Here is a 26,004-nt window from a genome sequence, read left to right on the forward strand (position 1 = left end):
TATTACCAAGTGCAAGCACTTTTGAGTGCAATTTACGTCCTGTGTTGCAATCATGTTTAGGAAACTTTGAAGCAATCTAATAATTCACCTACCCAAAGTGACACTTCTCTTGTCCATCTCTCTCTCTCTCTATGTCCTGTTTCATCGGCTGCCACATCCAATGTCTTTACATTGTTTATACAACAACTACTATACCTCGTTATTTCATAATATTGCAGTACGATATAGTACATTGCACGAGCGATACAGGATCAATACACGTGATCCGAGTTCTAACATCATACCCTCTTCATGTTATTTGATTTTTCTATAGATAAATTTAAGTGGTTTGAGCTAGTGTTTGTCTGCCTTGACTTCATAGAGATGTTACCCAGTTGAGTACCAAAATTACTCATGCAACTTCAATTTGCATCCCACTAGAGAGTCACTGATGGTGAAGACTAAATTTTCAATTAATAAAAGCAACTTTATGCACACGACTTCTTATAAAATCAACCTATTCATGAGTGCCTAAGCTTTGTTCTATCTCATTCACTTTAATTTTAGTAGCTCAAATCATGGATAAAAATCAACTAGAGAATGATTAACTAAAGTACAAATAATGACACTAGCAATTTGAGAATGTTTAACTACTAATCTTCATTAGAGAATGTATTAATTTTATTTTCTTTTAAAATAATGCATCTCGGCCCCACACCTAAAAAAATCCGAGCCAATTTAATCTTGAAATTGACTTTCTTATGGTTGTCATTAGTTGGGCAAGACAGATAAGAGGTCGAATGGGTATAGAATATTTCTATTGAAATTTTGTTTTCTTTCTAGCACAGGACATGCCTATACATTAAAATGATCCCAACTGACCTAGAAATTGTCGAATTATGATATCATATTTTTATTAGAGGATTATGGGCTGGAGATTAGAAAATGCCGAATTAAACCATTATTAATTTACAATAAAGCATGTTCAGTACTTTAGCACACGATTATAATTTTCAAAGAATAAATTATTCCTTGAACATTACCAAACCACTCCCTTGCAAAAAGTGAAATTTGTCACTATTTTATGATCACCAATTTAATCATAAATGTCTTTCGCGATGAAAGGTGTTATGCTATTTCTATATTCGTTGTTGTAAAAATCTTACAACATGTCTCGTCTTCGTATTAATTACGAGATCCATCATTCCACACCTCACTCTTTCTATGTCACGATTTTTAAACAAATAATTCGAATCCTCTCATGCACCAAACATCTTGCATTGTCTTGTAATAATTGATATTATATTTTCAAATTTAATTGTGTTGCATTATTAAAGTAATAGTGTTACATGTGCAAAATGATGTAATTTTTACCTTCCGAGACAAAAAAAAAAAAAAAAAAAAAAAAAAAAATGATGTAATTTTTGGTGGACATCAAAGTACCATAAGACACCTTGTATTAAAGTGGATGCGCTTGTTAGTGAAAGAGACACCTCAACCTCACAGACCATCACCAGCTTTTGATGGTCCTACCAACCATCCTCTAGCTGTCTTTTGGAACCATGTTAGAAGAGAAAATGCTTTAACAAATTAGTTATATATACATATTCATGATTCCTTGTTAACACAAGAAGATGACAAGACTTAAATTCTAACAACGATCCAATCCAATTGGATATTATATTACCTATATGTAAAGCTATTTGTATTCATGTACATTACTCTTATAAGATGATGAAGATTATGGTCATACATAAATTATTATATTATTTACTGCAGTCTTGGTTAATAACAATACAATAAATAAGAAATAAGTATTTTTTGCGACTTCGTATTCAACAACAACTCTTTGACTAAAATAAAAAATTGACAATTTTACGTTCTTTTTTTTTTTTTTTAATAAAAAATAATAATTTACTGGCCAGATTGAACAAATACCTAGTCAAACATTTACTATTGATTACCTCTATAAAAATTTAATAATAGTATCCAATTATTGCATCATCAAACTTAAGATTCTGTTTCGTTAGATACAAATAGCAAGAAATGAAAAATGAAAAGAAAAGTGGAGGGAATGAAAAAAACATTAATTTTCTAAGTATGTATTTGGTTAGGATCAAAATTTATTTATTCAATAAAATTGTAGGAAAATATCATATTATATTTTGGATACCTAAATTATCCTTATTTTATAAAAATAATAAAATAATAAAGAATTGATAATAAAACATATTAAAAGATGATAAGTTTTCAATTAATTTAGACCAATATGAAAAACAACTAGGAATGGAAGTCAAATTAATTAAAATTTTATCAATAATAAAGTTGTTGGTGGACTCCAATTCTTTAAAACCCAGTAAAAAATTGTTATTGTCTTTAAATATTGATGAAATTGTTGGGTAAAGTAGGAACACTAAATAAAAAGAGGATGATTTCATGGAAAAATTAAATTTCCTAGTGTTTTGTACAAGAAATATTTTGAAGAAAATAAAGGGTTATAAGAATTATAATTTTTTTGAACCTTTTCTTTTCTATCTAATTAAATAATAATAATAATAATAATAATTTATTTCTTTTCTATTTGATTCTATCTAACCAAAAGAGGGAAAAGAGTAGAGTTACTTGAGTCCTCAATCATTATATTTAATACTTGGATTGATTTGAGGAATATAAAAAATGGATGGAAAGGAGAAAAAGAGGGATTGATGAGATATTTATATAAAGGGGAAGTGTCTTGATCATTTTTTGTTTAATTGAATGAACCAAATAGTAAAAAATATAAATGAGGTGACATTTTATTTACTTATTTATGAAATGATAATTTTTATGTTTTTTATTACTTGTATACCCTCATTATTTAGACTTATAAAAGTAAATATTTCATTCTATATTTATAAATAATTGAAGTCTAAATTTAGTATTAAAAATTTATACTGTAGTTTTTTTATTTTCTTTCCCTCATCTCTACCGTCCAATTTTGGACCAATAAAATAACATGGGTTAGGAGTATTCTTCCTCCTTTCCTCCCTCTCTTTCCTTCCTTCCTTCCACCAAACAAGAGAAGTTTCAACAATTCTATTTATCATTCCTTCCAAAAAAATAAAAAATAAAAATAGGCCATTAAACTATTTAAGCTAACGAAATTAACTAACTTACCCAAACGGAGGAATTATCTCCCGCAAGATCCAAGCCGTAGGATCTCAATTTATTTTACTTGGACCCACGTTCCCCCCTTCCATAACTACTACATTTACACATACACATATACATACACATATACATATAACATACATAGATAGATATATCAATGTGACAACACTTTCACTACTCTTTCCGATTTGATTGATCCTGTTTTCTCCCTTCGGTCTCACCAATTCCAGGGTTTATAATTTCTCGAGCTTCGGATGCAGTCCAAACACTTTCTTGTTCGGGTTCTTCTTGTTTTTCTTATGTAATATCTATATACACATATTGTATTTTCTATGATATTTTTGCTTAGTTTGAGACAATGATCACCCAAATTTTGATGAATTTCATGCTTTTGGGTGATGTTCAATGTTTAATTTTTGTTTTTCTTGATTCTCTGTTGGTCCAAAAACTGTGATTCAATGCTTGAACGTGTTCGAATGGGCGTTGACTTTCTTTGTTAATTGGGCCATTTTATTTACACGCAAGTTTGAAATTTTAGGGGCTAGGGTTTCTTTATATTTAATTTTCGTAATTGGATCGATATGGGATTAAAAACGAATATAAATCTAGGATATGTTACTTTTGAATCAATTTTCTTATCAGGAATTGGTTTGATATATTAAGCTTCGATAATTATTGTAGTTTAGTCATAGATGGATATAAATGGTACAGACAACAAGAGTGATAAAAATAAGCTTGTGAGCTGTCTAAAGTCGCAAAATGTTGTATTTGATGGGGATAGAGAAGGGGATGATGATTCAAAATCATTGCTACCTCATCGGGGAGGTGGGATTTCGAGAAAGTCAGAGAAACCACGGAGGAAAGTGCAGTGGAATGATAAGAATGGGAATAAACTGACAGAGGTACTGGAATTCCAACCAAGGTAATATACAATTTATAATTGTGCTCTTTTTGGGGGAAAAAAAATTCAATTTAAAGTTCTGCTTTTGAAATTTTATAAACTGGTCAAGTTGTTTTGGCTTTGAATTCTTGATTTCATAACTAATTTTACTGTATTTATCTCTATTGAATGTATGAGGTATTAGGATTTCAGTGAATAATCCATTTTAGATAATAACAAATAGGTTCATTTTAGGCTGGAATGCAAAGAACTAATGGGTGGACTAATAATTCTGAAAGCAATAAATCTTTAGTTAAAATCAATGTAAAAGGCTTTTGTGGCAAAATTGTTGTTCATCTGATGCTTCCCATATCCATCATTAGTGATGGTGATTGTAAAAAGGTGTAATAATTTATGGTAGTACCTTTGGAGAAATTAACCCTTTCGGATCACATCAAAATTTTGATTGTTTCTCTGTATCAGAACATGTTCATTGTGCTCCTCGCCCTAATGATTCAATTTTTCCAACGCTGAATTATTGTTGGAGATTGTTTGAGCTATTTTTGATCCCAGCCAAGTGTGACTGTTGTGTATTAATAGTAGAATCTTCATATATTGGGATAATACTATGTATTTTATTAGGAGTATATGTAGTATTAAAGTAGCATAGTAGTTGGATCATATAAGGTAGGTATTACTTGGTTACTGTAATTTTTTGCATTTTCTTTTGTAATTCTATATTATTTTTTAGATGACCTATGGCCTTTTCAAGGAAGAAGTTATTTTCAGAGGATGGCTGCTGCTGTTAGGAGGTTCCCGTTCCTCTTTCAGTGGGCTTTAAAAATAACAAATAAATAGATTAATAAATTTAAGAAAAGGTATGGATCAATAGGTATGAGACACAGTCAACTCTGGGCCATTGCTGCAACACTCGAGATCATTAGCCCTATGCACGATGATTTAAGGAGATTATTGTGCTTGTCAAAAAAATGATAAAATGAATTCACCTCACTAAGAAGGATTCAACAAACTGGAATATTTTGCATCACTGTCACTTTGATCTCCTTGGCCTTGCTACATCTGTTAGCTTTGGGATTAGCTGTTGAATCTAGAAATGGGAAATTGAAGTTTTTTATTTTTATTTTTGAAGGGATTAATTTTTCAAACCTCTCTCAAGATGGAAGGAGCAAATGTTAGGAATATAAATTTCCATGGAGACAAGTTCAAACCATCTTGACTATCCCAGTGGTCATGAATGTCATCCCATGCCTTAGTGCTAGATAATAATATATTGCTAGCAAGGATACTTGGTTCTTTTGCAACTCTTGATAATGAACTGGAACGAAAAGTGTTCCTGCTGATCAAAGAGAGAATTAGGACAATCTGAAGATGCTGCTTTTGTTATGAATACAACCTTCACAGGCCATTGGCGTGGTTTCTTGGGAACTCATGGACCAGATTTGAGACTATTTTTGACCCAAACAGTGGCATCTTGATGGTCGTGTTTGCCATGGCTTTCATCCTAAGGAGGAACATCCTTAGCTTTTTCATGGAAGTGCATTTAATTGGGAATGATAATTTGGTTTAAATCAACTACTGGAGGCTTAGAGTTTAGCTTGGATATTAAAAAATTTGTCAAAGTTTAGTTGAAGTGCAAGACGACATTTTGTTTTGTGTCTGAAGAATGAGGTTTGTGAAGTGGCCTTCAACCAAACAATATCTCATATGTGTGACAAATCATAGGTTGGCTATTTGAGGCATTGGCAAAGCTGCACCAAGCACTGATCAGCTCCCATCCTTGTCTCCTTTGCATTAAATGATGGTGCCAGTGACATTTTGTTTTATAGTAATGATGGTGTCAGTGACATGCTAGGTTGTTTTAGTTCTGGCATCGGTTGCTTCACCCTTTTAGGTTAGGTGATGTGAATTTTCTATAACATAATTTTTGTCTCTGATTACATTGATGCAGCAGAAATATACCAATGTGGTCTTAGCATCCATACCTGTTCTTTGAGAATCCAACATTCATAAAATCTTCCTGTAAGTATACTTGTTTCTTCTGCATTCAGTGAACTGAGCTTGCCAGTCATTGAAAATCTCAAATGCTGATCTGTGAAACTCGAGTTTGGAATTGCTCAAGTCTTTGGTGTTGTTATGACTGTTTCCCTTTTATTTGTTAGCCATGCAGAACGTAAAAGAAGAGTGATTGTCTCTGTAAAAGCCTTGTCTGGCTGACAAAATAGTGAAGTCCTACATTCCTTTGAATTCCCAAGTGAATAATTCTTTTGGAGTGAATTTGTCCAACATTATTGAAGCAAGGTTTACTTATCTCACGATCAATTTTATAATGTTGCCATACTTCGCTTATTTTCAAAAAAATAATTAACATACTGCCTAAGGCTCAACATTTCAGATATTTCATCATGTAATATGCATACTTTGGTATGAGAATGTCACTTCTCCCTGTTGAGTGTTGATTAATGGTCTCGTTAATATAATTGGGTATTACTACAATGGTAAATTGAAAGTTATAGCACGATTATCTGTCAAACGAAGTAATTGGCCACAAAGGATCGGATGGTGACCAGCTATAGTATCTTGCTTCTATATCAAATTCACTGAGTCCTGGACATTTATCTTTAGGTTATGAACTTATCTTATATCTTTATGGACGACAGGATTATCAGAGTCTGTAAATGATACACACTATATGTAAAAACATGGGTCACAACATTAGGGATTTTACTCTTTCTTTCTTAATTTTTCTTTAATTTTTCATTTTTCTATATTGTATTGAAAATGTCCTGAAGGAAGCAAGTTGAGATAATCTTGGTGAAATTTTGCATCTTAAAGAACCAATATGAATGATACGAGAACACTGAACTGGTTAATTTTCTAGCTAGACACTGCAGAAGAGTTATATGAGAAAGCAACAACTGCATATGAAATTTTTTGGAATTTTCCTTTTAAATATATGTTCGTATTTATATGGCATTATGTTATGGAAGGCTGGAAAATAGAGACTCTTGATATCATCCTAATATTTTGTTGTGTGTACTGGAACCTAGTACTTAAAAGTCCTTTGGCCTTAGCAAGAAAATTTGGAAGCTTTCTGATATGCCTTCATATTTAACTAGTTATTATAAAATGAGCTGTTACTAGGGAAAAAAAAAAAAGAATAAAAGAAGCTGTCAAGTCCCATTTAGAAAAAATCCTTGGTTCTTGATCACTTAAACCGTATATAGTACCTCAAACAAAAGATGAAGTGATCTTCTCAAATTCGTCTAATTGTTTCACTGCTCTTCAAGATTAAATGAAATTACATGTTTTTTACATCCTATTGTAAGCCGCATTTAAGTGTGAAGAAGTCATAAATGAAAATTTTTCCCTTTTGGGAATAATTTTTGAATTAATCACATGATCTACCAGGGTAATGAATAGAAATAATTGACTTATTATCTTGTCATGCCTAACCTCGCCTACAATTTCCTGTTTGTTCCTGCAGTGATGCGAGTGACTCTGATGATGAGGATTCAGATTCTTGCATCTGTACCATAATGTAGATTCCATTCACACGCCAATTTATTAGAAAATATCTGCTGAATCTATTGAAGTGTTCATCTCCTCCAATTCCAATGTTAATGATTCAGCCCAAAAGGTGGCTACATTTCCAACTTGCTGCATTAAGGATGGACCAAAGGTCTCACTAACTGGAACAGTAATCTCATGTTGCGGCATCAATTATCAAAGTGGAAGTTAGCACCATCTCTTTATGAGATTAAGTTTGTCTGATGACCTGAGCGAAATGGCATCGATTGTCAACAATGGTGTGAAGAAAGAAAACTTTACTTCCATGGTATGTAATAATATTCAGTATAAGCAATCTTTTTTCAGATATATCGATATGTCATTTGATATTTATTCCACCATGGCCATCATTTATATGAAGAGATAAGTACTTTATATTCTGTCACTTGTTTTTTGTTGCAAGGGATTACCATTTCTTAGGGCCTGAATCATAAGAAAAGGTCAGCAGGACCATTTGTCATTATTGCCTTTGTCTAGATTATTTAGATTTAACGAGACACTTCTCTTAAAATGCTTGTCACACAACTAAGCCATAATTTTGGACAGCCGCTCTCATCTTCTTGTCATTTTCTAAAGAATGAGAATGAAGACAAGCCGAGTCCCACCTCCTTAGTTGTGAATATGTTGTTTAGGTTTTTGGGAGTTATTGGCTAGTGGAACCTCTTGTCTTCTTCTACATCTAAAAGTGTTTCTGTGATAATCAAGCCATGGTTTTGGAGAGCCACTCTGATCTTTCATTCCCGATGAATCAGAATTAGAATGAAATTTTGACATACGAGATCAGTTACTTTTGAAGGTGGTAGTTAGCATAGTCATTCTCTTGCTAGTGAGACTTGGGTTGGGGGTGGTATATTTGGTTTGGGGAGGACTATCCCTGGTTGTGATAGACATTCCCTTAAACCCCAAAAAGGAAAAGAATAGGAAAGAAAGAATTCTAATATTTCCATCTAGTATGAATTACAAAAAGAAGACCAATCAAATATTATTGCCACCATGAAAACTTCACCATTTGCAAAACAGTCAGTAGAATCAAAAGAATCTTAGAGCTGCACACACCAAACAACACCACTATCAAATACTATTATTTCACGCGTTGCAGGAAAAATAAGAGCTAGCTTCAGCGAAACATCTCTTCAAATTCAGTTTTCGACCTTATTATCACAAAGAGTCTGTGCTTGGCTGTATTTTGCATATCAGATGAGCAATTCTTGAATCTTTCACCTGTTCTGTATGATTGCAGCAACTCCCACGAGAATGCATAATCCCCTAACTCATCAGCCCAGCAACTTTGACAATTGAGGGAAATTGTATCTTTCTTTACTTTGATGAACTTGATCTTCCAACATGTTTTTCTTTGATGACACAGCCACAACCGGAACGCTGCAAGTATTGGTGATTGATCCTGTTCCAGATGAAACCAACCAGTTTGAGAGGCTGGCATCAACTGCAATGCCTTGCACTAGAGGCTTGGACTGACTAAAGTCTGGTTTATAATTGAAAGGTGACGATGAATTGACAATTGGCTTCAAAATTGTGGGTAGCTGTTGTTGTTGCTCTAATGTTAGGTTCTCCTTGCTCTGGTGCTTTAATGGTAGTGTTGTTCTAGCTTTAACAGCTTTCCACTGACTCAGATTTTCAACTGGATTCAGCACAGAGTGCACATATTGACTCCTATCTCGAGCAATTCGATTTCTTTCGACTTTCTTCAGCCCTTGATCCAACGAAGCGGCTTTATCATCAGCCAATTGAGTAGAAGTAACCATTTTCTGTGATTCCATAGATAAAGAGCAGAATTGCGTGGAAAATTCTTGTATTGTTTCTCGGTCATCACCATAATCGCTGCCACCACTGCCCTCATCTTCATCCTCATCTTCATCCAGATCATCTTCCTCGAGTTCTATGTTGTCCTCTTCTTCATAGCTATCTCTGCAATTAACGTACCGATAATTCAAAGGGTAAGATCCCATTTTTGACCCCATGGAATCCCTTTTCGAGAGAAAAAGGGGTGCACTCTCCGTTGCTGTTTCTCCTCCATTCTTCTCACACTCTTCTTCCTCATCCCAAAAATAGCTTGTTTCATCATTTGGTATTGGCTCATAGGATTTGACATTCAAATTAAAGCTAACTTTCTTTCTAATTCTTAAACTCGATCCCTCCTTACCCTTGTTACTGCAAACACAAATAAAAGGACTATAAATTATCTAACATATTTCAAAAAAAATAAAATCGAAGAAAACCAAGAACCTGCAATTCTAGAACTGACTTGAACTCGGGTTTTGTAGCGACCACAGAGTCTAGTGGTAGATAGCTTCCATGTCTCTGCAACAAACAGAAGTACCAAATGTTGTTTATATATGGAAACTATATAGAAGAACTTACATTGAAGTTATGGAACAGAAGTAGAAGATAAATTAATGTGATTGAGGAAAGATTGAAGACGGGCTCACTTGATCTCCTCCGGATAAAATCTTGCTGGAGGGTTTTCGGGGCTTCTTTCGCTTCTTGGAGTAACCGAAACAGGCAAGAAAGCAGCCCATGAGAATTCTCTGGTGGATTTACAGAGAAGTGGTCTGTCGGGGACGATATATTGTTTGTTTAAAGGGTCTTTATGGTGACAATGTTAGAGATAGAGACAGAGATTTGAATGAATTGGGCTCCAAGGGGGTTTGAAAATAGGAACGTTGGGGGTAGTAGGAATGATGATGGATGAGGTGAGTCGGGCACACCACTTCCTTTATAAAGACAAAGGACAAAACCCGTTTCTTTTTCCAGTCTGAATTGATGAAATATGGCGGCTTCACTAGTCTTTATTTAATTAATCACACATACCTTGTGAGTACCGTACACCAGATTTTTTTAAAGAAAATTCTTCCACCTTTTTGTTTGTGTTCTTTTCCAGACGTTGATTAAGTCAAATTGAAGATTAATGTTAAAGCAACGTTGAATTGGATTCTGTGCTTAACAACAATTAAGTAATGTGTCACAATTTGAATCACAGTGCTTGATAAAGTAACGTTGAATTGAGATTTTGTGCATAATAACAATTAAGTATTATGTCACAATTTGAATCACAGTCCTTGATTATTGTGAGATCCAAAAAACATATGCGAGGGGGAACAATAGAATACCCGCCACCCCCAGCCCATCACAGCTCCGTCTCTCTCTCCGGTGTACAATAGAAATAATATTTTTACTTGCACTTTCATTTCTATTCTTAGTGAGATTTGAACTCTTCGATCTTATATTGTACAAAATATAAGAAATACCGCCATCATAGAATCCTAAGTAAATTAGCAGTGACTGGTGGGATGTTGCCTCTATGAAATGGAAGCTAAATTCTTTTATTTTTTCATATCTTCAGTTGAAGAAATAAAATTCATAACCTCAACTCTCCCTTAGGATTCCATTCTAATATTCCTATTTTCATCACTTGGATGCAACTTTGTTCTGATATAATTTTCTAAAGTTGGGGATAGTTGTTTTGACAAGCTAGATTCAGAATAAATAATGATAGAAAATCTGAATAGTAATTTCCGAAATTTCATCGAATCTAACATAATCAGAGACGGGTAGAATTCATTATATGTCTTTTAAGACAGGCAAGATTCAACATCAGCTCTCACCTCATGTGACTTGGGTGGGTTTTGTCTTTAACCACACAAACTGGATCAAACTTCAAATTTTAATTGTAGCACAACCACACAAACTAGATTAAACTCCAAGTTTTAATTGTAGCACACAATGATAACGATTTACAGTTTGGGAACTCATGCAAATGAAATCGATAAGTGCAAACAAAAGAAAAAATAATAATAAATATAAAACCGATAGATAAAAATAAAAAAAAATAAAAAAATAAAAAATAAAAAGGAAAGAAAAGGGGTGTGCCCACTGCCGAGTCCCAAAGTGCATGTTCATCAGATGATGAGTTTCAATATATATATATATATATATATATATATATATATATATATATATATTTTAAAAAAGTAGGATAGTATGTGAGAATTTTGAAAATTGTATTGGACCAGATTCCCGAAATTGGTATATTCAAACAAACAAATAAATATATGTGTAATAATGGAATGTTGTTAAGAAGAAATCTAGCCGTCTTTGCTAATTTTATACTTTTGTTTTCTTATCAGGGAAACAATTTTAAAAGATAATGGCACCTTCATTGTATTATGATTTTTTCCAATTTTCCTTTTATTTTCCACACTTCATTTTTTCTTTTCGTTTTGAAATCATTGATGGAAAAGAGTTTGGATTTAGATTGTAGGTAAAAAAAAATGGAAGATTATTTTATGTGATTAAGCAAAGGGAGGCAATATTCGCAATTCTACTTTTTTCCAATTGCACTCCATTTATCATTTTATTTTTTCTTTTAAAAGAAATGACAAGAAATTCTTTGAATTCATTAATGTACCATTCCTTAATTTATAATGTCATAACTACCTTCTATACAAATTTAACTTTTTTTTTTTTCCTTCTTTACTTTCTTTATTATTATTATTTTTTGGTAATTTTTGTATGGGTCTTTTCAAAAGAAATAATTTATTCAATAAAAATAATGTTCTTTTTACTTCTTCGTTTTTTTTTATTTTTTTTATTTTTTATTTTTGGGAATCTTGACAAAAGAGATGATTTCTTCAATATATATATATATATATATATATATATATTGTGGGTTTTTATGTCAAAAGAGATAATTTGTAATAATTACTTTTCATTTTTTTAGTCGGTTCAAAAGAGATAATTTATTCAACATATATATTTTTTTATTCAATTTTTTTTTTTTTGGTTAAAAGAGTCTAAAATATTAAATATTAGAGATAAGGAAAGAAAATTTGAAAGGACAGTTGTGTTATTTAAAAAATTATTATTATTTATTGGAAAATGTAGATTGCGAATATAGCCTCGCATTTATTTACAGGTGCTGACTCACTTTCATTAAAGGCATTTCTATTGCCAAAACAGAATGGATATTGGATTATTACCGAAGCAAAAGCAGTATGGATATTGGATTATTACCGAAGCAATTAAGAACAAAAAGCAATTTATATATTTTTATATAACCCCTTTTTTTAATAAATAATCAATGTTATTTTGGCAATAGAATCCATCTTCATTTATTGTCAAGGTTTCCATATCCATTCCAAATGCATTTAGTGTTCAATATATATATATATATATATATATTATGATGATGTAAATAAATGAAATTTCATTGAAAAAATCACCATTCATATTTAATAACGTTACCATGATATCACACATTACTTACATAAAATAATTCGATAGGACTTGTGAACTATTTAAAATATATATATATATATGTATATAACTTTTTGGCGTATGGAATTGACTTAATGAGAATTTTAAGAACCTTTTCATTGCAGATACAACTTGCAAGGTTACCACTAAATAAATACCAAATGATGAGTCAAGATACTATGCAAAGTACAATATTCTATTCCAATATCTACTTCATGGATTGGAATACATGATCAGTTTACCAATTAGGACGTGTTTGGGACGTTTTATAGTGACTGAATGGCCTAGTGTTATCTAATTTTACATGATTGTCAGTTCAACATGCTTTTTATTTTAGGTATTTTGTTTTGGTTAAAATAAAAATAGCGTGGAGTGTTTTGAAAAAAAATTAGAAACACGTTTAGGAACGATGTTTTGTTGTGGAAATAGCAGAAGTAGAAACATGCACTGTTATAGTTTTGGGCCATAAACAGTTGTCGAAATAAGAAAAAATATATTTTTAATGTTTTGATTTTGGGCCGCTGTTCATGAAGTATTTTAGCATTATGTAAAATAAAAATAAAATCGCACTAAACATATTTTATTGCCAAAATTGACACTATAACAACTCAAAAATAAAAATAACACAAATAAAATGCATGTCAAAAAAAAAAAAAAGAAGAATGTCCATAAACAATTTTTAGCATCCATGCCCATGCTAACATTTTTTCGGTCACGATAAACACTGACATTGCTGAATCACCAAGAATGATGAAACTAATCATCACTCCATATAGGCCCACCGCCCATATTATCAACAAAGCTAACTTTTTTCCTTTTTTCTTTCTTTTCTCTTTCTTTTTCTTTTTTGCATTTTGTTCTTGATAATTAATAATTATTGTGTTTGAAACACTAATATGTACATAGCTTTTGAATTTGGGCGGATGAAATAAGAGTGAAAAATGATATTTAGCCCTTGTTGAACTTAAGTACCATCTCTAATTAAATACACTCAAATAAATTTATTCATCTAACATTTAATGTATGATTTGTATTTACGGTATTTTTACAGTGTAACCAATTCGAATGAATATGGGTGTAAATCAGTCCATTTATGGAGATGTGTAATGACATCAGATCCTTGTATTATGAATTAATTGATACGAGGAACCGTGAATTTAACGACTAAGTTATTTTAGGCCTAACATTTTAATCAAAATATTGACCCTAAGTATCACAACTCAACTAGACTTGATTAGACACTTATTGTTTATTGTTTCGTATTTCTAAACAAGCATCTTACACTCCAAACTACATTTGATAAAATAAAATAACAAATGTATTTCTCTGTTTCCCTATTTATGTATTGTTTAAGTTTTCATAATGTATAAGATAGATATTTGTAATTTCTACCACCAAATATGATGGTTTAATAACTATATTTGATAAAATAAAATGACAAATGTGTTCCTTTATTTATCTTTGTATGTATTGTTTAAGTTTTCAAAATGTATAAGATAGATGATATGTGTAATGTCTATATCAAATATGATAGTTTAATGGTGTTAAGATAGAGAGTTTGATTTTGTTAAGAGTGAGTGTGTGAGTTTTTTCATTTCTTGTTAAGGTTTTTAAAAAAAAAATAAAAATCCAAATGAACAAAATTGCTCACAATTTGGGATTTGAATTCTCATCATCCTTGTCAAAAGAATTCGAACATTTTACTTATACTTTAAGAGACACCAAAACCAACTTCTTAATCACTTGAGTCAATTCTTTAGAGTCATCTTTATTGCTATATTATCATTACCTATGACATTACTAACTTTACATTTCATAAATTTAGTTTCCCATGCCATCATTTTTGTAACTAACTTAATCCAAATAAGATGATGATGTGTTTTTTATCGTTAGATATAAGTTTGGAGATATTGGAGAAACTATTAGACAAAAAAAAATAATTCTTGACAAGATTCGTTATCCATAAAGTATGTTGGGATCATGTTTTATTGTTTAGTGAGTTTTGAACCAAAAATTTAAGAAGAGTACTTTCAAAAAATTTATTAGTTGAGCTAGCTTTTTTGAGCACACTTTTTTTTTTCTTTCTTTTTCTTTTCGAACTTGAAATACAAATTTATATTATTAGATTAAGTATAATAATCAAAATCCTATTTTGATATTTAAAAAAGAAAAGAAAATTAAGATAGAATCAGATAATTGAAACACTGCAGGATTTGTGTATACGACAAGTACATGGTAGATTTCATGACCTATAATTAGCAAATGAATGAAGCAAGAAATAGAAATCCCACATCAAATCACAGCCGTCGACAACTACCCTCGAACCCGAGAAATGTCAATCGTCCAATACAACAAATCTAATCCGTCCATTCGGAATACTCTCTACTTCCCCTACTCCATACACTTTAAGTTGACCAATCATCTCTTTCTCTCTCTCTCTCTCTCTTCACAATCCCAGTCGGCGTCTTCGCCACAAACCCTCACACACAGTAGCCCACATCTCCCTCGCAAAATTCCCAATCTCTCTCGCTCACCTTCACATAGAGAGAGGATTTCTAGACAGAGAAAGAGAAGACACTCATACATATATATATATATAGAGAGAGAGAGAGAGAGAGAGTGATGGATTCAGATCAAGGGAAGCTTTTTATCGGAGGTATCTCTTGGGAGACAACAGAGGATGTGTTAAAGGACTATTTTGGGAACTATGGTGAGGTTTTTCAGACTGTGGTGATGAGAGATAAGCTCAGCGGAAAGCCGAGAGGGTTTGGGTTCGTGGTCTTCACAGATCCTTCGATCCTTGATAGGGTTCTTCAGGACAAGCACGTTATCGATGGAAGAACGGTAAGATTCTACCTCAATTCTGGTATTAGATGATTTGTTTCTTCATTCTCATTTATGGGTTTTTGCTATTTTGCTGATCTTTGTTGGTTATTAATGGTTCAGCTCATACGTATACATATATATATGTATGTATTCTCATTCTTCTGAATTTTGGGGTTTTGGTTATTTTCATGTTGTATTAATTGGAAGATGGTTCACTTCAGCTGTGGGATGTTATTTCTCTTGGAAATTATTGAGTTCACTTGTTTCTTCATTCCCAACTATTGGTTTTTGCTGTTTTACTGATCTTTGTTGGTTATTAATGGTTCAGCTTATACGTATACATATATGTATATGTGTGTGTATATTACTCATATGCTTGTGGTTTATAATGTTCTTATACTTGTGGGTTTCTGTTGTTGTAGTGTCAATATTATTGAGTGTCAATAAGTGAGTTCATTGGCCTATTTATGATCATGTTTACTCATTTTTCCGAATTTGGGAGTTTTGGTTGTTTTGATGTTGTAATAATTGGAAAATGGTTCACTTCATCTGTGGAATGTTACTTTTCATGGGAATTAGTGGTTCAGTTCACTTGTCTGTCTACAATTATTCTTTCCCATGCTTCTGGGTTTCTGAGGTTGTTATTTGTTTTGATTTTATATTAGTTTGGGTTTTTAATGGGTCATTTTCTTTGTTTGTTCTGTCATGTTATGTTGTCGATCTTGTTGGTGTCAAGAGGTTTTGGGTTTTTGATGTTCTGGTCTTCCTTTGTTGGCTATTAAATGGTTCAGTTTGTTTTGTATTTTATAATATGTTCTCACGCTTTTAGTGTCAAATTTTTTGTTGTTTTGATGTCATATATGTTGTGGTTTAGTCTATCAATTCATTTATAATTTTGTTTTCTTATGTTTACGGGTTCCTTGGTTTTCCACGTTTTATTGTTCTATAGTTTTTAACTACATAATATGCTCTTATTGGCTTTCCTTGGGTATGTTCTAGTTCTGAGTAACTGATTCACTTAAATAGGTGATAGTCAGGTTTATTTACTTGTTCAGCTTGAGGATGTAAAGTGTGGTTTGGTTTTCCACTAAATTGTGAAATAATGTCAGAGCTTCTGGATAACTGAATGGACTAAAGGTCTGTCAAACTTTGTGATTCTTGTTCTTTGTTTTTGAGCTGTGTGTGTGTGTGACAAGGTCATAATTACTTTTAAAAAAATTGTTATGTTTGGCACCATAACTTTTTTACGTATTGGACAATATTTGCTAAACATTATGTAAGAAATCAAATGTTCCGAGGGGCCGACACATTATCTATGTGTTGGCTGCAGGCATCATCTTTGTAGTTAAATTCTTCAACATTTTGGGGATCAAGTTAAAAGTTATTCTAATAGTTCTGTGAATCTATTGATGTGAATGTGACTGGATGTCCTGTATCCCTTACTTTTGTTTTATGTTAGCTATTTGCAAGATTCGTCCCCCATAAAGTGGTAGATGTGCATGATTGGTTTATTTTTGCTTGCCCCTGTATGTATATATTTATTCTGCATTATCATTATCAGCTTTGGATATTCAGGTTGAGGCGAAGAGGGCCTTATCAAGAGAGGAACAGCAGACCTCCAAAGCTGGAAACCCTAATACTGGTAGAAATGTAGGTGGTGGTGGAAATTTCAGGACCAAGAAGATATTTGTTGGAGGATTGCCTCCCACTCTGACTGAGGATGGGTTTCGTCAGTATTTTGAAGCCTATGGTAGTGTCACTGATGTAGTAGTGATGTATGATCAGAGCACCAACCGACCTCGCGGATTTGGATTTATTTCCTTTGATACTGAAGATGCAGTTGATAGGGTTCTCCACAAGACCTTCCATGATTTGAATGGTAAGCAAGTAGAAGTGAAGCGGGCTCTTCCTAAAGATGCCAATCCTGGTGGGGGTGGCCGTTCCATGGGTGGTGGTACAGGAGGAGGTACTGGCAGTGGAGGTTATCAGGGTTATGGTGCTTCTGGTGGCAATTCAAGTACGTATGATAATCGGATGGATTCCAACAGGTACATGCAGTCCCAAAGTACTGGTGGGAGGTTTCCACCTTATGGTTCTTCTGGTTATAGTGCACCTGGATATGGGTATGGTCCTGCCAGTAATGGCATTGGTTATGGTGCTTATGGTGCTTATGGTAGTGCCAATCCTGGGTATGGTGGCCCTGCTGGTGCAGCCTATGGAAACCCAAATGCCCCTAATGCTGGTTATGGAAGTGGTCCATCAGGGGCACCAAGAAGTTCGTGGAGCACTCAGACTCCCTCTGGATATGGTAGTGTGGGCTACGGGAATGCTGCTCCTTGGGGTGCTGCTGCTGGTGGTCCTGGTAGTGGTGGACCTATTTCAGCGCCTACGGGTCAATCTCCTGGCGGAGCTGCTGGGTATGGGAGTCAAGGTTATGGTTATGGTGGGTATGGTGGAAGTGATGGATCCTATGCGAATCCAGCTGCATATGGTGCTGTCGGTGGGCGTGCTGGGAGTACCCCAAATAGCAGTGCTTCTGCTGGTGGGGGAGAGCTACAAGGGAGTGGTGGGGGCTATATGGGAGGTGGCTATGGTGATCCCAGTGGGAATTCAGGGTATGGAAATCCAGGATGGAGATCTGATCCTTCAGCAGCTTCTGGGAATTATTCAAATGGGCCTCATGGTGGGCAAGTTGGATATGGTGGTGGGTATGGTGGTGCTCCGACCAGGCAGGCTCAACAGCAGTGATTTTGATGACTTCCCTCCATCTGGAGCTTAACTTTCTGTTGATGTTGCGGCCAATGATTTTTGCGATTCTGGTGGGAGAGGGGTGGCTCTTGTAGGATGTCATGCATGCGGTGGGACTGGTTGGATTGCTTGAATCCCATAGTTTGCAGTGTCTCTTTTACTAGCCTATAATAAGTAGTAATTTTGAGTACTAGAGTTGCATCTTCTTTAGTATCTGCTTTCTTCTTTCAAATGTAGTTTTTAATTCGGCGTGCTTATAAATGTGTCTGCTAGCTTGTCAGGAGCTTTTTGTCATGGTAGTGCTTGAGCTATAGTAGCTTATGACAAACTTTATTTATGTGGTTTAATACTGTTGAGTATTTTGTTAATGATGTTGAATTAGCATTAATCCCTTTCTTCTTCTTTTAGGACACAGACGGTATAGGGAAACTTTATGATTAGTACATGTGTTACTGTAGAGTAGGTTACGTAGACATCGTCAGGCATCTTTACTGGTAGGACTGCAGTTATAGGTGTCTTGGGTTGATCAATTCGTATGGTTAGCAATAGTCGTAGTGATAGTTGAGCTTTGATAATGGCATAATCATTTTCCCCCTGTATTTGCCCTTGTGTTGTACAGGAGGAGAGATGCTCGAGTTCTAAAGTGGAGAAGTGTCCACCGTGTCTAAACATGAGAGCCATTGTTGGGTGTGTTTAACGTGGAATGAGATTTGGACTTGGCTGGGTTGACATGCATAATGCATTAGCCTGAGATTGGTCATGCTGAAGCCAGGCCATGCTGATGCTGTCAAACACCGAGATCACCGCATTTGATGTGTGGAATATTGCAAGTCTTCAATCAGGTTTTGGAGGGCTGGTGGATATTTTACAGCTGAACAACCTGTGGGGTATGTCTACCAGAGCAGTTTGACAAAAAATTTCACTTTATAGTTTCAATATTACCCTAATAATTTAGGCAGGAGACTCAGAATTTTGAGGATTAGCAAGTGTCTGTTTGAGGTAGTAAAAAATTGTCACTTTGTTAAAATTATTGAGTACATTCTCGGTATGAATGGAAAAATTGACTTGTGCATATTTATTTTAGTAATTAGGATATGCTACAGGCTTTTGACAACCATCAGTAGTAGTGTTGCATGTTTTTTCATCTTTAGCTCTCTCTTGGTAGTCAAATGGAATATATGATATTTTGTCCAGCTATTGCATGATGTTGAGGAATATGGTGGTCTGTTGTAGTATTACAACTCTTCCTGGTTGCATGGTTATTGCAGGAATTTTAAGTTTCCTGACCTTCCGACTGGTTTCATTTCCATAGTTGGATCTGTTCAAAATTATGATCTGCATGAGCGTAGGACCTTTTGTGTCTATGGTTTGAATATTGCTTTTCATAGAGAAAATGGAGCGTTTCCTCCTATTATTAAACCAGCTCATTATTTATTCTTATCATCAAGCTCGTGCCTTAAACCATTGGATTTAGAGGCCGTATGGTCATGTGTTGAGTGCGCCAGTTCAAGGGTTTTTTTTTTTTTTTTTGCCTCGGAAGTGATTATTGTTGTATGTGTTTCAATTCTTGGTGGAGCACTTGTGTAAGCATTTAGCCTTGCAAATTCTGGATTATTTCATTACCTTTGTGACATATACCAATTGTATCAATAAAATATCAATTGTTAATTACAATTTGTTACAGCTTACAAATGCATTATTTCATTACCATAGTCATGTATGACCTTTTGTGAGTTGTTTGCATTCAAGTATTAAAACAGTAAGAATGAATCAAATAATCTACCACCAGCTGACTGCTTTGCCAGAGCCATTATTATTTGAAGCTTCCCTTCTAATAACGTTGCATGGAAATGGAATCCAATTCTAGCACCAGATGGGTCCCACTGCTTTCTCCACAAGAATCCTTGAAACAATATGGTAGATGTAAATTGTTTCGGGAAAAGGCTGTCATCAACGATAAGATGGAGAATCATGCGATTCATCACAAAGAACTAATTTTATCCACAACACTTATTTGAAATATTTATAATTATATATGTTGATTATACAAACAATTTCATTCAAACACAAGTTACACAACCAACATTTGAATGGGGGCCTCCTAATGCCTGTAATAATTAATATTGTTTCCACTTTATTAAAGTTGGATAGAACATCCCTAAATTTTAAAAAAGATAAGTAGGATAAAACATGCAGGTACCGTGTGACTACCGACTTTATGACTTCCGAGCACTAAGAGACATCAATCCAGTTGCATAATATGCAAATTCACACATCAATCCAGTTGCATAATATGCAAATTCACACGATAAATTCTTGTCAAATCCCCGATGCAAAGATTTTGGCAAAAGAACTCAATTATTGAAGGCAAAGTATCAAAATCTAGAATTTGGAGAAAGCATGTTTCATGCAAATCTGTATATTATTTGTTCACCACTATGTAAATGCCAATCCTGTTTATGGGAATCCAAGGTGGGAAACAGTGGAGGCAAACTTAAAATTTGACAATTATTTTTGCATAAAGTGAGAGATTTCACACTCGGGAAGTACCAAAGTGTGCAAATTAGTAATAATGAACTGGTAATCGACACCAATCTAACATTATCTACCAGTAGTCTGCCAATATTCAATAATCCAAGGCTATCGAAAAATGTGAGAACCATGTATTTTATATTCACATGGCAAGAAAAAAGAACATTTTAATACTGTGTCACAGCAGCTGCTTCATGTATAATATTTGCTTGTAAAAGCACTCTTGCGAGTAACAGATTTAGCAACCAAACACAATACAAAATAAACAGAGATCAATACAACTGAATTCAAATTACAATAAATCCAAAAAGTAATGCAACTTGCTAAAATAAGCAGATCTTTAGATAAAGATCATAGCTCACATTCAGCATCTGCCCACAACCACCTAAAATAGATAAATGGCCTAACAGCTAGCATTAAGATGGAGTTGCTTGATGTTTTCTCCTGTTATCAAATGGTAATCTTGCTACTTATGAAATACTTAAACGAGGAAGGAAAACAATTAAATTCATTTAGTTTATGTTTATAATCTAATAAAAGAAAATAAAAGGTAAAGGAGCTCCTCGTGCACCGCCTTAACAGAACCACACAAAGTAGAACTGTTAGCAACTGGTTGAAAAAAATCCCACGCAACCGCCATGCCAAGGCTGCAAAAATGAGCTGATTTGTTCATAAACAGTTCAGGCTCAGTCGTCACAAAATTCACCTCAAGTTCATTCATCAAGTATTTAAACAAAAACTCGAGGCTATTCTATGATGGTAGTGTTGGCTTAGGATAACTCTTGAAACCGTGCTTAATTATGTTTTTGTGTTATTTTGAAAAGTTCTATACCCATTGCGCATGTCAGACCATCCAACACATCAATACTATTTACTTACCGGGGGGTAACAAAAAACATCACTACTCTATTTCAGTGTTCAGAAAATAAGAGAACGAGATATACTGTGTTATATATAGAGTATAACAATGGTGTTGAATAATCTTATTTGGATGTTGATGCGCTCTAAGCAGTTCAGTTCTTAAGCTAGGTACTGTATTCCTGGTTGGACCATCTCTCTTACAACAAAAGATGCTGGCATTGTTTTATTGGATTCCAGCGTCTGGAGAGTAAATAAACTTCTGATAGCAAATAATAAGGGGCAAATTAGCATATCAGAATCTACAATACCAGCTCCTATTTCTTGTTTTATAATTGTTAATGATGTTATGGTAGTTTACCCACTTAAGTCAGCTATCTTTAATAAACCCTCCCCAGCAGAAATAAAAAAAAAAAAAAATCACATCCATGCTCTCTTTTCACTTAGTATTTCTGCACAAAATGAAAAAGGAAAAAAAGAATATAAATAAATTAAAATCATTCATATAAACATCTAGCCACAACAATAATAGCTCTCAATCAATCATTAACTAACCGTGCACTACCATCCAGAGCAATCAAGTGATCAGCGAGGTGATAGCAATTGATCTTGTTAATTGGCAATTTTGCAGACATTAAACTACAAATAAAAGTTTTACAAATCCACATACTTCATCAAACAATAATGCTAAGCAGACCTAGGGCTTGGCATGGAAAGGGAGGATGAACCCTAATAACATCGGGACAAGAAATGTTTTAAGATTTGCTTGACAGTAGACCAAAATTATATTCTAATGGATAAAATGCAATAACAAGTGCTGGTAATGGAAAAACAATAATGTACAATTTATATCGGACAAGCACTGCAGAAAGTACTTCTGAATTGCCTTTGGTCTCTTTGGAGTAAATCCTTTTCCGAGAGCCAGAATCTAAGTCAACCATCCATGTCAAGGAAGCTATTCCCTTTCATAATAAATTATAATCGCCAGCCCAATCTAGCGGTACATGGCTCCTACTTTTCAAAGGGAGGTCAGGGTTCGAACCTCAGTGGAGACGGTGTGTGTAAGTATCAACTAGAAAAAAAAAAAATCGCCAACCCTAAAAAAAAAAAAAAAATACACCAAAGTTGAGCAATCTCCACCTCTCCCAAAGTTAAAAATCATCGGCCATTGAATTTCATAGACAAGGAAACAACTTGTGGTGATTGGCAATTAAAGTATAAAATATGATGACACTGATAGAGCTTGAGAAGGAAAAAGATAGAAATAAGAGCAAAGCTACAAGACCTATATATATTAGGGATAAACTAAGAAAAATCAGAGAGGCCACAAGATTGTCCTACTTGTCACTTCATCAAGTTTCAAACTGTTGTAAAACAATACTCTCTTTCCACTTCAAAATAACACAACAACAACAAAACAGCTAAATTTGGATGGGACGTGTTCACCACTGTCAATTTGGGAATTAAAGGAAAACACACACAAACACTATATATATATATATATATATAATGCATACATTCGCAGATAAAGAGGAATGGTAAAAGAAAATGGAGAAATAAAAAAAGAATTGCAAAAAATTGAAATACGAATGGCAAAAGCAACCCACAAAAGAAGAGAAAAAAACCTAGATAAGAACAGAGGCCAAAACAAGCATTGAAGCTTTTGGATTGAAATTTAGAAGGAACTAACCCTTCTAAATTTAGAGAGAGAAAAAGAAGCCAAAGTTCACAGCATATATACACACAGTCACATACATAAAACGCAGTAATAGAGAGAGAAAAAGAATCAAACAGAGCCTACCTTACCAGAGTAATCGATGAAACTTCACACTGGTTACGTCGTTACATGGGTGCTATTCGAATCTGATTCAGACACAGCCAAACGGGGAATTTGGAGGAGTTGTAGATAGAGAGAGCAGTCCATCGTAAGCTTCCGGTGTGTCCCAATATGACAGCCTGAAACGTGGAGAGAAACAGGGGTACGGTAGGAAATTAACAAATATCAAGGGTATTTTAGTAAAAACATTTGCCGGGATTGGGGGCAAAAAGGTCAAGAAAAAAATTTGGACCATTTCTCGATTTGTGCGTGTCATCCTTGCGCAGGGGCCATGCTAATCTTCTCTGTATCGTTCCAATTTTATCGGATGTCCCCGAAGGGACACTCGTGTTCTTTAAGACTCTCATATATTAAGTCCAAAGGCTTTGTTTATAAAATCGATGTGGGACTATTTCTATTTTCTAGTCATATCATGCCACTCCAAGCCAATTTAGCTCACGTCATTGCAAGCACAAACTTTCAACATTTACATCTCTTCATTACCAATTCCGATGAGTGGCAACTAGCATTTATCACCACATATTTGTGTCTCTATTTCTATATTATACGGAGTAACATATAGATAAATATTTGTATAAAAGCTTTCAATAATTCAATGTGATGAAACTATGCACCCATTTCACAACCTTATTAACTTTGACATTATTGACGTTATTTTAAAGTAAATCTCGAATGTAATCCTGTTAATTAAATGAATTGGTATTCAATAGTGTTATTTATCTCTTTGAAAAACTTAATAAGTTTACATAGATTTCAGTTTAACTTTTTGTTAGACAAAATTTTTTTATATTTGCTTGAATGCTCAATACAAGCATCTTTATTTTTCTCGCAAAAAAATAAATAAATGCAAAAAAATAAATAAACAAACAAATATCACTAATTACAATCATAGAAAAATTCATAACTTGAAATAAATATCACTAATTACGTGTTTAATCATTATATTTTTAACAAGTAAATTAACAATGCTTTATAGATTTATCGGTAACAAATGTACATGTTTTTTTTTTAATATAATATATCATTGTGACATAGTAGGCACTTACTGATATCTTATTAGTCAACACGAAATATTTTGATGAAAAATAATGACACATCATTCGAAATTAGAGAAATGAGAAAAACATGAGTCTCATTATATGACATCAATGGTGAAACTCACACCCCCACTCACATCTTCCCATTCGAAAACCTTTAAATTCAAATGATATGTCTTTATTTGTTGATAAATTTGTGGATTTTTAAATTAGGGTCTCACCCACTTTGGAGTTCTTGTATGCTGTATTAATCTTAGAGAAATAAATCGAATAATCTACTACCAATGAGCTACCAGTTGACTGCTTTGCCACAGAGCCATTAACGAACATTATAAAGCTTGAAGCTTCCTTAATTTCTAACTCCTGTCCTGAATGCACAAACAACATTGCATAGAAATGGAATCCAATTTTAGCACCAGATGGTCCCACTGCGTTCTCCAAAGATAAATGCTAAGAACACACTTATTAAAGGCAAAGCATCAAAACCTAGGATATGCAGATAGTTTATTTCTTTGGTCTTTTTCGGAAGTTACTGCAAAAACATACTCATATTCACATGTCTCTAACATGACATGAACCCTCAATCTCTCCATTTGGAGAGGAGAGAACCATTGGATTAGTATCGGTATATTATTTGTTCGCCACCATTTAATGTCAATCCTGTTTATGCGGGAATCCAAGTAAACGCCTGCAGGCAAACTTAAATTTTGACATTACTTTTGCACAAAGTGAAGGATTTTACACTCAGAAATACCAAAATGTGCACATTATGTAGTCTTTAATGACTGATAATTTACACCAACAATCTAACATTATCCACTAGTAGTCTGCCAATACTCAATAATCAAAGGGCTCTCGAAAAAATGTACATACTATGTAGTGAGCACATGTATATATGGTAAGAAAAATGAAAATCTTAGAACTGTGTCACAGTAGCTTCTTCATGTATAATTTTGTTTGTAAAAGAACTCACGTGTTTATAAAAGATTTAGCAACCAAACACATTACGGAACAAATAGCGATCAATGCAAATGATTTCACATTACAATAAATCCCAAAAGTAATGCAACCGAGTACAATTAAAACAAGCAGAATTTTATGGAAGTGATTTATGAGAGTGAAAAATAATGATCATAGGCTCACATTCGGGCCATCTGCCAATAATATAACCATCAAGGAAAATTAGACCTTGATACGTCCTGAACATATATGATCTTGACGTATCTTCCTCACTTCATGAACCATGCCATTAGAATTGTGGTTAGTGAATCTAGAATACACTGTCAAACGACTCA

General features: G+C 33.8%; 3 protein-coding genes, 1 long non-coding RNA gene and 1 other non-coding gene across 6 annotated transcripts; 2 read left to right on the plus strand and 3 right to left on the minus strand.

The window, feature by feature from the left end:
• The first annotated feature begins 3,257 nt into the window (after nucleotides 1-3,257).
• On the plus strand, nucleotides 3,258-7,982 carry LOC132274960 (uncharacterized). The gene is made up of 2 exons (XM_059776331.1): nucleotides 3,258-4,051; nucleotides 7,515-7,982. Exons 1-2 carry the CDS (start codon nucleotides 3,822-3,824, stop codon nucleotides 7,570-7,572), a joined length of 288 nt encoding a protein of 95 aa, XP_059632314.1. The 5' UTR covers nucleotides 3,258-3,821; the 3' UTR covers nucleotides 7,573-7,982.
• Nucleotides 7,983-8,556: 574 nt separating this feature from the next.
• On the minus strand, nucleotides 8,557-10,277 carry LOC132274959 (uncharacterized). Its single transcript, XM_059776330.1, has 3 exons — nucleotides 10,045-10,277; nucleotides 9,861-9,916; nucleotides 8,557-9,766 (listed from the first exon to the last, which is right to left on the minus strand). Exons 1-3 carry the CDS (start codon nucleotides 10,132-10,134, stop codon nucleotides 8,872-8,874), a joined length of 1,041 nt encoding a protein of 346 aa, XP_059632313.1. The 5' UTR covers nucleotides 10,135-10,277; the 3' UTR covers nucleotides 8,557-8,871.
• Nucleotides 10,278-15,280: 5,003 nt separating this feature from the next.
• Nucleotides 15,281-19,642, plus strand: LOC132274961 (heterogeneous nuclear ribonucleoprotein 1). 2 transcript variants are annotated; one of them, XR_009470567.1, is made up of 3 exons: nucleotides 15,281-15,715; nucleotides 17,273-18,564; nucleotides 19,065-19,642. XR_009470567.1 is itself a non-coding variant. In XM_059776332.1 (2 exons), exons 1-2 carry the CDS (start codon nucleotides 15,494-15,496, stop codon nucleotides 18,443-18,445), a joined length of 1,395 nt encoding a protein of 464 aa, XP_059632315.1. In that variant the 5' UTR covers nucleotides 15,281-15,493; the 3' UTR covers nucleotides 18,446-18,813. The 2 variants fall into 2 exon arrangements, 1 of the variants encoding a protein (XP_059632315.1); XM_059776332.1 differs by lacking the exon at nucleotides 19,065-19,642 and having other exon boundaries at nucleotides 17,273-18,813.
• Nucleotides 19,643-21,214: 1,572 nt separating this feature from the next.
• LOC132274962 (uncharacterized) lies at nucleotides 21,215-24,021 on the minus strand. The gene is made up of 2 exons (XR_009470568.1): nucleotides 23,637-24,021; nucleotides 21,215-21,624 (listed from the first exon to the last, which is right to left on the minus strand). It is a non-coding gene; the product is annotated as an uncharacterized LOC132274962 (long non-coding RNA).
• LOC132275510 (U6 spliceosomal RNA) lies at nucleotides 23,893-23,995 on the minus strand. The gene has a single exon (XR_009470650.1). It is a non-coding gene; the product is annotated as a U6 spliceosomal RNA (small nuclear RNA).
• Nucleotides 24,022-26,004: the final 1,983 nt, after the last annotated feature.

The sequence above is a fragment of the Cornus florida genome, unplaced genomic scaffold (genome assembly GCF_030987335.1).
Source record: "Cornus florida cultivar Cherokee Brave unplaced genomic scaffold, ASM3098733v1 CherokeeBrave_3.0.0_Hap2_Chr09, whole genome shotgun sequence".
NCBI lineage: Eukaryota > Viridiplantae > Streptophyta > Magnoliopsida > Cornales > Cornaceae > Cornus > Cornus florida.